This window comes from Mastomys coucha, unplaced genomic scaffold (genome assembly GCF_008632895.1).
Source record: "Mastomys coucha isolate ucsf_1 unplaced genomic scaffold, UCSF_Mcou_1 pScaffold16, whole genome shotgun sequence".
Taxonomy (NCBI): Eukaryota; Metazoa; Chordata; class Mammalia; order Rodentia; family Muridae; genus Mastomys; species Mastomys coucha.
In genome coordinates, this window is record NW_022196898.1 from 56140587 (window position 1) to 56152451 (window position 11865).

Sequence of the window (11865 nt, forward strand, 5' to 3'; positions counted from 1 at the left end):
GGAGGGGGGGAGAGAGGGAGGGAGAGAAGGAAGGGGCTGAAATTGTTGGCCACCATGTGCCTGTGTATATGATTTACTGTTACCACCAAATTTTAAATTATTATATCTGAAGAGCACACGATAATCTCTTATAAAGTACTGAATTAGTTTTACCTTGTACCTTGAAGTATTTACTCAGAAATTTATTCAAATAAAAGGACTAAAGTCAGGGGAAACAAGTGAGAGATGATCACGATGCTGGTTAGAAGCTTTTAAATTAATGAAATCCACACATCTAATAACACTGAGGTGACAGACAGAGTGTACGGAGACTACACTCACCAGCACAAAGAAGTAGGCATCCACAAAAAATCAGGTGAGAGTCTGGAGAGAGGAAAATACCTGTCTACGAACTAAAGTGCTCATTTTGGTGCATGGAGGGCTCACGGTGCAGTCGGAAACATCGGAATCTCCTAATGTTCACTCCACGTGTGATTTTAACTCACTTCAGGAGAACATCATGCCGATGAAGGACTGGATCTGACAAAATTCACCAACTCCTGTCACTCATTAGATTGGAGCCATTCTGCAGGGAATAATCTAGGTTTATGCAGGATTTAGACACTGTTCTGCTAACTAACAGCGTTTGTCATGATTCTGTGGGCTTAGTGACTGGCTGTCCACTTGGAGGAAATGCCTATGTAAGTCTTAAGTCATTTTTGGAGATATATTTCTAACTATAGTTTTTGAACAAAATCTTTACTGAATTAACAATTGAATATACAGAGACACACTTTCACACAATGTCCCCCAACAGGTAAGACATAAAAAATATTAAAATGAATTTTATTTTAATTTTTAATTATTTTTATTTTCCAGATTATAATTATATCATTTTCTCCTTCCCTTTCCTCCCTCCAGACTCTTTCATATACCTCTTTTTTCATTAATTGTTGCACATATATATTCTGTTGCATATATGTGTGAATATATACTATGTATAATATATACATAGTATATATTCCAAATACACAAATAAAACCTGTTTTGTCTACATGTTTCTTGTATGTATATTTTCAGGGCTGACCATTGGTATTGGGTAACTAACTAGAGAGCTCTTCCCTGGAGAAGACTGCTTCGCCACTCTCAGCATCCCTTAGTTGCCTGTAGTTCTTTGTCTAGAGCTGAGGCCTCGTGAGCTTCCCCACTGCCCACTTTATGTCTCTGTTGGTGCCGTCCCGTTCAGCTCATGTTTAGGCAGCCATGGTGGTGAGACTTCATGAGACCTCTGACATTCCTACAGACACAGTCTCACAGCAAACTCCTTGTTCCTCCGGCCCTCAACAGTCTTTCCACCCACTATTCTGGAGTGAGCCCTGAGCCTTAGGTGTAGGAGTTGAGCTGTAGATGCTATCGGCTGGGACTAGGGTCCACAGCTATGCATTTTGATTGGTTATGGTTTTCTGTAATGCTCTCCATCTATCGCAAAGAGACGTTTGTTGCAGAGGAGTGAGGGCTACACTTATCTGTAGCTATAAGGACAAGTAGTTGGAATGTATTTAAGGACTGGGTTGTGCTGGTTTAGCCAAGTGGCAGCTGTATGTTCTCCTCTAAGGTCCATGGCTTCACTAGCCCCGGGCAGCTGGCTAGGTTCCCTATTCCAGGCATGTTTTTCCTCTTGTTTGGCAGGCCTTAAGTCCAATTCGTGAGCTGTTGGTTGCCATCAAAGTAAGAGTTATTGTGACATGCTGGTCAATGTGGTTCATAGGAATGATAACTGAGAGGGATTACTGGTTGACTCCCTCCTTTGGCACCATGAAAGTCCTTTGGCGCTATGGCACTTCTCAAGGAGAAGGGTTTCAAGTCAGATCCAGCTTAGGAGTCTCTGGCCCCTGTCTGAAGTACATAGGGTCTTTAGCAATATAGGCTTAACTCCCACTTCTCAGAGGGAGCAACCAATACCAATAGCGAATGTTCTGGGTGTCTCTTGGACAACTCTGACCAACAACTCAAAGGAGGATTGTTCATGACGGGTGTGGTTTTTGTTCAATGACTCTTGGAGGCAGCACTGTTAACCCAAAGCAACTGTATCTTAAATCTGAGTGGGAGAGGCTCAGAGAGGCTGTGAAGAGGGTGGGAAGAAGCACCAGGCTTGGTACAGATCCCGACAAAGGCTTTGACTTGGAGACCTCAGGACAAAGATGGCTATCTGAAGTACCAAAGTAGAACACATACAAAAGAATGCTAGTCAGAGTGACCGGAGTCTTCTCACCAGAAACCCTGCATTTCTCAAAGGGGCATCTGAACCATAAAGTTCACTCTACAATTCTATCCCTATCCAAAGTACTGCTGATATAAACAGTAGGAAAAGACATCTGAAACTACGAAAGCATGAAGAATTTTATTTCACAGGGGCTCACAGAGAGAAGGGATGAACCAAGATGGTCCTCATCCCTGGTGACCAACACATCAAAGACAGGATCCTGGAGACACATAGATATAAGGCAGCCATAGCACATTGGGTAGAGAGGATCCTGGCTTACTGCTGGAGACTCCCACCAGCCTGGATCCTCACCCCTGAGACCTGTATGACAAACCTCAGTGCTGCTAGCATAAAGGAGATCTAAGCTTCCTTTGAGCTCGCAGAGCTCTTTCTGCAGCTGCCTTTGTGATACAATCAGGTGAGGCCAGGAAGGCCCAAACCCCTGCCTATCCAACTAAAATCCCTGTGAACTCGGCCTCTGCCAGGATCGCGAGGCAGGCACTGGAGATAGCAGTGCGGCAGCCAGAGCCAATGTGGTTCAGACTTTACAGGAGGGATCCAAAAGAGCTGTGCAGGGACCTCATACATACATCAGGCGTCTTTGGTCGTCAGGCAAGTATGGAGGGCCCCAGGCTGAGTGCTGATGGAGAGTCCCAAATCTTCACAACAGCCCAGCAAGAGCCAGGCAAGAGTATCGAGTGGGTGCGGGACACAGACATGCTAGACGGGCACTTTGCTTAAGGAAAACTCGGAGCCTAGGCTTTAGTAGGTTTGAAGGGGCAGGGACTGGGGGAAAGAAAAGTGGAACCCTGACACTCTGGAGTCAGGAAAGGGATGGAAAGAAGGCAGCACCAGGGCTACAGGAAGTTCAACTGTTCCCAGAACCCCAGGTTCCCACTTCCTGCCCAGTCAAGGCCCTACTTATTGCCCCAAGTGGCCACCCTTGTATACAGGGGTGTTCGGAGGAAGCGGCTGGTCTTCATGTAAGCAGAGATCTTCTTCAGTCCCTGAGAGTTAGAGAAAAATGGAAAACCAAAAACTAAGGTTTGCTCAGAGCCAAGGAGGCTACGCAGCTTCCTCCTGCTCACACTGCTAGTACGTGGCACCCATCTGAGATTAGCCTGGCCTCTGTCTCTCAGATTTTGTACTCTCTTGGCATACTCCCTTCCTGACCTCCCCCCAAGGGACCCTGTCACTCCTCTGTCTACACAGACATGCTTCTCTTGCACATATAAACTCCATATTGCCTGGAATATATTAAGTAGGAATCTATCTAGAAGGACAAAGAGGCATGTTTTGGAAGATAACCCCTATCTCATCCATGACTCGGCAAAACCAGGGTCAAAGTTTACAGATAAACCAGAAAAGAAAAGCCAGGCTCACTCTAATTCCCTAAGGAGAAAGCCACACTTCTGCACCTGGTACTGAGCTTCAACCAATCCTGTCTCCAGCATTGATAAAGGCATGGACCGGGAGCAGAGGCAGTTACATATGCTGTTGGCCTTCTAGCAGGAGAGTGAGCCCCTTGAATATCTCTAAAGACTTCAATGTGGTCCAGAGCTGCCTGTATACAAGGGAACCAAGTTCCCATTTAACCAAAAGCTGCAGCCTTCAGCTCTTCACAGCCACTCGGCTTGGACCAAATGAAAACGAGCTGAGAACATGCATCAGTTGATAAGGAATTGGGGAGGAAAATGAATTCAAGACTGAAAAGCCCACCGGACTAAGGTCTCCAACCCCCAAATTTCTAATAAATTAGCTGGTATAGGCAATCAAATGAGTATTCTCTGGTGAATCTGGGCTCCCTAGTACCCAAATGGGACCCCACACACCTCCCAGTCTGGTATGCCTAATGTCATCTGATACACTTGGTTCCAAGGTGGATATAAGGACCACATTTTTCCTTCCTTACTGGGCATTACATGTGCCTCATACAGAGATCAGGAAGTACAAGTAAAAATAAGTTTATGATGCCATCCCACAGAACACTTGGACACTCAAAATAAAAAAGGAAAGGAGGGAGGGAGGAAAGCCCATGACGCATTTCAGGATAAAATTCTCTGACAGGAGCCCCACACAAGTCCCAGCAAAGCAGTCAACAGGCCAAGTATATTCTCTACATCCCGACACTTCATGCCAGCTTTCTTTGGTTTGCCCTCCTAACCCAGGCTGCAGCCCCTACCTGCTGCTCTGAGGAGCCAGAAGTCAATGGGGACCCTGGCACCACTCTGCTGGTGCTGAAACCCCATGCAAGTGTAACTCTAGAGTTTCACATTTCCTTAGCTGAGTAATAGGTGTGATAATCCCCTCTACCATGGAGGAATGCTGATCACTATAAGCTTGATCAACAGATGTAAGATGCTTGACACCAACTCTGGCAGAAAGCAAGTGCTCAATTCCTGATTCCTATCCTCCCCCCAAGAAAACATCAAGGAAAAGTTGATAGCCAGGGGGAAGGAGGATCAGGGCATCACCTCAAAGCGGGCCACAAAGTCCTTCAGGTTTGGGAAGGCATCCAGGCACGTGGGTTCGAATATAAGGTGCAGGTCCAGGATATCGTAAGCAAGGAAATCTACAAAAGTAATCTACAAAAGGCCAAGAATGAGAGGGCATGAAACTCTGTCCCCTGGGAGAACGACAACGCCCAGCTTCTTCTCTTTTACCTTTTCACCCACAAACCATGACTGCTTGCCCAGGAACTGTGAGAAGAGCTTCATCATTCCAGGGAGCTGCTCCAAGTATTCCGCCTTCAGTTTCTCCTGAGGCAGAAAACAGCTGTCACCGTGTAAGTTCCTGAAGAAGGACTGGTCCTTCAGTATCATGCATGGATGGTCCTACATAGTCAAGGGTGGATAGCCATCCCCACTAAGATGGAGACTCAGTCACTGTCCAGGTTTTGATTTAACATGTGAGCACTTACTAGACGCCTCGGTAGCCCACCCCACCCTGCGAATGCAATGGAAAGCCAGGGAAGAAGAATACACTGCCCACAGTGGGGCATCATCATTCCTGATGCCTACACCTATGAGTACCCTGAGCACTGTCAGATACTAATGCCAGGCAGCATCAAAGAATAGAGAACTAAAATACTCAGTCAGAGGAGATGAAAGGTCCACACAATAGGTCCAGAAAAATGAAATATACTTGATTTTTCCCCATAAATTGAGGAGAATTTGAAGCAGAAAAGAAGGAGAGAAAGTCCTTCAGGCTGATCCCGTGCTACCCATGAACAGTGCTGGCTCCTGGGGGGTGTGAAGGGAAGCACTTTGAGAGGCTGGAAAGGGTTCTGTGACAGTCCCTCATCTTGGACTTCTTTTTCTAATCCATGGGATATTCCTGTATTTCGTGAACAGCAAAGACAAGAACTAGCTGGTAGAGGGCCTACAGCAGAGGGCACAGGTGGAAAACACTTGGAAAACATGACTTCCTATCTAGGAACTTAATAGGCGTGGCCTACGTAAGAGCATTCATTTGATAGTTTAGGGTCATGGTGACAGCAGGTGACAACACATGAAACATCCTGGAGGGTAAGTGGCTAAGAAATTCAAAAGGTAAATAAGATCTGTGCAGATCGGGAATCTGAGAGAGCTGACTCCTGACCCAAACACTGCCTGGTCCAGCCCAGGGAGGGAGTTAGATGAGACTCACGAAGTCTGGGCTGTAACAGACTCTAGCCAGCTGATTGGAGACATCCATAGCCTGGTTCTCCAAAATGTCCACACGAATCTTCTCTTCTTCTGTCTCCCCACCTGCAGCACACACAGCACAGACTCAGCTTCAACGTCTCACACCAGTCGAGCCAAGGAGGTCGTTCCCCATCCCCCACCCTGCAGCCAGCCCCACTCACACAAGTTGTGCTTGCGGGCAATATAGCGCAGGATGGCATTGCTCTGGGTGATCTTGTGTGACCCATCAATTAAGTAGGGCAACTGATTGGACAATAAAGGATGGTCAAATGGGATGTGAGGTCCCAGCCTCCCTTCTCTGGACTAGGGTTGACATGTGGCCTGGTGTTCATCATGGCCAGTATGGCAAAGCCCTCCACGAACACACTGCCCACTGAATGGAAAAGCTAGGACACAGCCCGTCTCAGAAACGCTGTGTAGCCACCAGGAACGGGAGCAAGTGAGCAGAAAGAAGCATTGATTCCAAGCCCCCTCCGCCAGGTGAGGAGGTGAGGTGGGGACAGCCATGATCTCCCCAAACCTCCCCTTTCCCCTCTACCTACATTGGGAAAGTCCAGGCCCAGTTTGAATTTCTCACTCAGCCACTGGCTTCTGTCATAGTCAGGAGCTGTGATTGATAAAATTACATAAAGAGAAATCAGCCCAACACACCTATTTCAGGGACCCAACCCCCTAAGGCAAGGATCTGCAACCTCATACAGTGAGCCTTTATCCATGAAGGCTTCAGGAATAAAGAGTGCTTGAGACTGAGAGCCCTACAACCCTAAAACTTACAAAAGGTTTAGGCAAGTCTTCATGGGGAATGTGATCTAACCTCAGTAGGAGAGGGACCCACCCCTCCATTTCCAGGGTTCTGTATTCAAAGGTCAAGCCCAACTCTCTGAGGCTTATTGAAAGAGGCAGATTCTAAGTCCATCTGGGGGAGTCCCGTAGTGCGGGCGGCATGCAGCGTAGGCACCAATGAACAGAAGTCTGACCAACAAATGGCATTACCGTCCCCCATGGTGTATCTCTTCTCCTCATAGCTTGAGTCCGTGTATTCCAGGAGTAGCCGAATTGCGTGAGCCAGCTGGAGAGATAGGTCAGGAATGGGAACGGGGGACTTCTACGTGACTTCACCTCCTCCAAGTCAGTACCAGCAAGGACATGTGTGCAAGATCCTGAGCTAGACAAGCAAGGGAGTCCTCTAGCCCCCACCCCCACCCCAGCTCCCCTTATACTAGCCCTGAAATCCTTCCCACTCATCAGATGGTCGCTCACCCCACGGATGTCCCAGTAACCCAGGGTCATAGGCATGTTGCCGGTGCCTGAGACTGAGTCCACCGGCCTCCGATGTGAGCAGGTGTGAGCAGCTTTGACTTTATCTTAGTGCCCTCCGGGTGGGGGCACTAGGTGGGGATTGTGCCCGGCGTGATCCTGCCCCTCCAGACTCTGCCCCGCAACACACACCCCGCTCCACAGCTTTTCCCCTGACAGTCACACACAGAAGCCAAATTACTGAGCTCCGCCCCCAACAGGCCGGAAAGCGTAAAATGCGATTCCGCCTGCAGTTCCGCCCACTCCTCCTGCCACGTGCGCGGAGGCTGAGCTCTAGCTGACATTGCCAGACCGCTCTGCCTTCTTGCCCTGCTCCCTTCGGAGTGTGGGAGGGTCAGGCCACTAGGGGAGTCCCCAACACTTCAGTGTTGATTAATTACTTCATCCCTGCTGTCAAACAAAGACAGACTTCTGCTGATGACAGTGGTCCCCAGGTGATGTTTTCCGTCTGGCAGAGAGCAGTCTCTCTGTTCAGAAGTTCCTCATCTAAATTCAAAGAGATTATTTCTATCACAGATAAACCTCTGACTCAAAAAAAAAAAAGTGGGAAAATGGAAAATTTGAATGTTCATACATGGTCAGGATGTCTGATTGTATTATCCAAAGACTAAAACAAATGCCTGTCTCTTGACAGAGTGACCATCCTAGTGTGTACTTACACAGACCTAAGACTTCTGAAATGTCCGAGGGTACACGGGATCAGCATGTGACAACTCAGGATTAGTTTATAGCAGATGCAATCAAGAAGGAGATGTCTGAGTTGTCTATAGCTGCCGTTCACAGCAAGGCACATTGTTTCACACAACATTGGTTTTGTATGTGTCCAAAGACTGTAGTCTGCGGAGGGGGGCTTAGGGAAGCGGGCTCTCATTTTGTACAACAGACATCACACACTCGATGCATTTTGTTATTGCTTTAAGACTTCTATAAGATCATCAAATGGTAAGAATTTTAAGCTCCATTATAATTCTTCCCGAGTATACAGGGTCCATCTTTAACTAAAATGTGCTAAAGTGGCAGGTGACTATACTTAAAATTCTTACTGATGTTAAGAATGTACTGTAGCAATGCGTTATGACAAAAATATCTCTTACATTCTAAGAGTCTGGGACTTTCCCTGGACCTAAGTAAGAATTAATAATAGACCTTGAAGTCACTTAAGGCTGCTGTATATTCTGTCTGTTTGTTTAACCCTTCCTTTAAGAGAATGATGTAAGAACAAATACTTGTCTTGGATTTCCCACGTAACAAACTTCTATGACCTAAGATAACACATAGCTGTAATCTCTTTTTTGGTTTTTTTGGTTGTTGGTGGTGGTTTTTTGTGGGAGGGGTATTGGTTGGTCGGGTGCATTTTTTTTGTTTTGTTTTATTTGTTTGGTTGGTTGGTTTTGTTTTGTTGTTGTTGTTGTTGTTGTTTTTCTGAGATAGGGACGTATCTTTCTCTACATATCCCCGGAGCTATCCTAGAACTCACTATATAGACCAGGCTGGCCTTGAACTCCCAGAGATCTACCTGCCTCTGCCCCTGAGTGCTGAAACTAAAGGCGTGTGTCACCACACATGGCCCTGTAATCCTTAATTATGTACTTGTCTTAGTAACTCTACTACTGCTGTGACGAAGCACCTCGACCAAGGCAACCTATAGAGGGAAGCATTCCGCATGTTGGTTTATTGTGTGGCTTAAGTTGCTGTTTCCCTTGTTTGTCTCCTGCCTTCTTTACCCATTATCAAGCATAGGACTATTTCTCCCTATCTCTCAATGTGTTTGTCTCTTTTACATTTTTTGGTGTTTGAGATTAGGGGTCTCACTATGTAGCCCTGGCTGGCCTGGAACTCATTGTGTAGACCAGGCTGCCCTCAAACTCACAGAGATCCACCTTCTGCCAATTTTTGCTGTATGTATTTTGTCCCAGTCCCACTGTGGAAGTGGTCATCTAGGAAAGGAATCCAGTATCCCTCCCAAGAGTTCTCCCAAACTATCTGTGTTTGCCTCATTTTGAAAGGGTTATCTAGTTATCCCGGCATACGCATGATTTCTTAGCAGATAGCTTTAAATATCTGGAACACTCTAAGGACTAGTTGGAATCAGAGTGAGTTAGTGTGCAGGAGAAGGTGTCAGCCTCATGTTGCTAGAGAGCTGGTGGAATGCACATGAACTCGGGAGGAGTGAGTATCCTTTGTTATCATAAGAATGAGTTACTTTGTGTCTCAAGATGAACAAAGTTCTGGGGATTGGGTTCTTGTTTTTGTTTTGTCTTGTTACTTAAAAAAAAAAATTTATTTTTGACTATTTAATACCTCCATGCAAGACAGACTTATTGAGTAGAATTTAAACAATTCCTGCTAAACAGGCTGAGATAGCCCTGAGGAAAGCAAGCAGCTGTGGCAGCCAGAGTAACCCCAATATAAATTATAATTGACTGGCCTTGCCAATAGCCTTGTAATGACCTCAGGAGGAGCCTAAAGTTTTGCAAGACTGGAGACTAGAACCCATGGCGTGAGTGAAGATAACTACTGGAGGGGCCTCTTAAAGGGAAGTTCCCTTCTGACTTTAAAAACAAAACAAAACAAAACAAACAGAAAAATAAACAAAACAAAAAAACAGCTGTGACATTTTTGTTGTCAGGGTCAGGTGAGGGTCATAAGTTAGCAACCTTCAGATCCAGAGCTGCAGTGGTGATCTCTCTCTCTCTCTCTCTCTCTCTCTCTCTCTCTCTCTCTCTCTCTCTCTCTCTCTCTCTCTCTTTGGTTTTTCGAGACAGGGTTTCTCTGTATAGTTCTGCCTGTCCTGGTACTCACTTTTGTAGACCAGGCTGGCCTAGAACTCAGAAATCCACCTGCCTCTACCTACCAAGTGCTGGGATTAAAGGCGTGTGCCACCAGTGCCTGGCGTTTTATAGTCTCTTAAGTGACAGGTGAAGAGTACATGGCGTCAGACATAGAAGGATCAAGATGGGAGAAACAATGCTTTAGACTTGAGAGCTTCAACGTGGAAAGAAGGTAAGGACTAGTGGGCAGGAAAGAGCTTTGGATCTGAATGCTAATCTTTATCAGTATGTGGCAAGGAAGCTATCTACCTGTGACTCAGCATCTTCTGGAAGACTCCTAGGAATCTCATTTTAAGATTTCTATGGTTGGCTGGAAAGATGATTCAGCAATTAAGAATACTTAGTGCTCTTGCAGAAGACCTGGGTTTGGTTTCCATCACCTATATCAGGTACCTTACTACCTCCTGATCCATACCTCTTCTGGATTCCATGAGCACTTGCACACATCCAGAACATATGTACGTATGTGCATACATGGAAAATAATTAATAAATCTTTTTTAAAATTTTCCATTGAGTGGTTGGAGGCACACACACATCTTTAATCCCAGCACTCAGAAGGCAGAACCAATCAGATTTGTATGAGTTTGAGGTTAGCCTGTCTAAAGAATGACTTTCAAGACATCCAGGGCTACACAAAGAAACCCTGTCTCAAAAGAAACAAAAACAAACAAAACCATTTCCAATAGAATGGATGCTCAGTGCTTTGGAGTAAATATGTACTCTTCAAGTTGATCAGTACTAACCTATGGATAAATACATTAGAGTTTCATAAAATCCTTCTTATGTTGACTCAAGGAAAACTCAGGCCTTTTAAAAATAGTCTCATGTTATAGACGATAGCTAGGTAGTTTGACAATGAAGCTAGTACCTTTCGATGACATTGGCGGTGCTGAATGAATCTCATACTCCTTGATCATAGTTCATTGTAATCACATTGCATCTAAGATTGGGGGTAAAACTTTCAAACACATGAGCCAGCATCTTATTAACTCATCAGGAGGTCATTCCCAGGCCAAGAAGGGATTGAGATTGATCTGGTATTCATTAACGCTACTGGGGAAGTGGTAAGCTATGGGGCTAAGGGCGCTTTGCCCATTTAGTTTTACAATTTTAGTAGCTCTTTCTATTTTTCCCCTGAGAATGAATATATATGCGTGTGTATATATATTTCTGACCACAGTTAAAGCAATACAAGAAAGGAAAAGCTTCAATTTGCCCTGTGGAGAGGGAGATGGGAAGTCATCAGAGCACGGAATGAAAGACAAAAATCACATATCATTTAAATAGGTACAGAAATAGCATCTTGTAAAATTCAACCACTCTCATGATTAAATAACTCAAAAAATAAATGGGCATTTTTATACTCATATGTCAACTAGACATGTCCACATAATAAAAAGCCTACATCATAATTAGCTGTAAAAACTGGGAATTTTTTTCCTCAAAGAGCATGTATATCTGTGTGCCATGTGCTCGATGGCCAAGAGGGACGAGAGAGGGCCCTGGATGCCCTGAAGCTGGAGTTGCAGGTAGTTCTAAGGTGCCATGGCGGTGCTGGAAATCAAACCTGGCTCCCCTGCAAGAGCAGCCACTGCTCTTAACCACTGACCCATCCCTCCAGCCTCTTACTCAAAGATCATAAACAAGTCAGGCTGTGGTGGTGCAGGGCTTTAATCCCAGCACTTGGGAGGGCAGACGCAGGTGGATTTTTGAGTTCAAGGCCAGCCTGGTCTACAGAGTGACTTCTAGGACAGCCAGGGCTACACAGAGAAACTCTGTCTCAAAAA

General features: G+C 45.6%; 1 protein-coding gene across 5 annotated transcripts in view; it reads right to left on the reverse strand.

Moving 5' to 3' along the window:
• Window positions 1-2361: 2361 nt before the first annotated feature.
• The window catches only part of LOC116093606 (glutathione S-transferase Mu 1), a 29529-nt gene continuing 20025 nt past the window's right edge, over window positions 2362-11865 (reverse strand). For 4 of the 5 annotated variants that reach the window (XM_031375152.1, XM_031375153.1, XM_031375150.1 and 1 more), the window contains 7 exons: window positions 6922-6997; window positions 6471-6535; window positions 6090-6171; window positions 5891-5991; window positions 4906-5001; window positions 4717-4827; window positions 2362-3249 (listed from right to left, as the gene is read on the reverse strand). In XM_031375152.1, coding sequence (XP_031231012.1) covers window positions 3160-3249; window positions 4717-4827; window positions 4906-5001; window positions 5891-5991; window positions 6090-6171; window positions 6471-6535; window positions 6922-6931 — 555 coding nt within the window. In that variant the 5' untranslated portion in view covers window positions 6932-6997 and the 3' untranslated portion in view covers window positions 2362-3159. Of the gene's footprint in view, window positions 3250-4716; window positions 4828-4905; window positions 5002-5890; window positions 5992-6089; window positions 6172-6470; window positions 6536-6921; window positions 6998-7188; window positions 7468-11865 lie in introns of those variants that run through there. The other variant, XM_031375151.1, reaches the window with a different exon arrangement.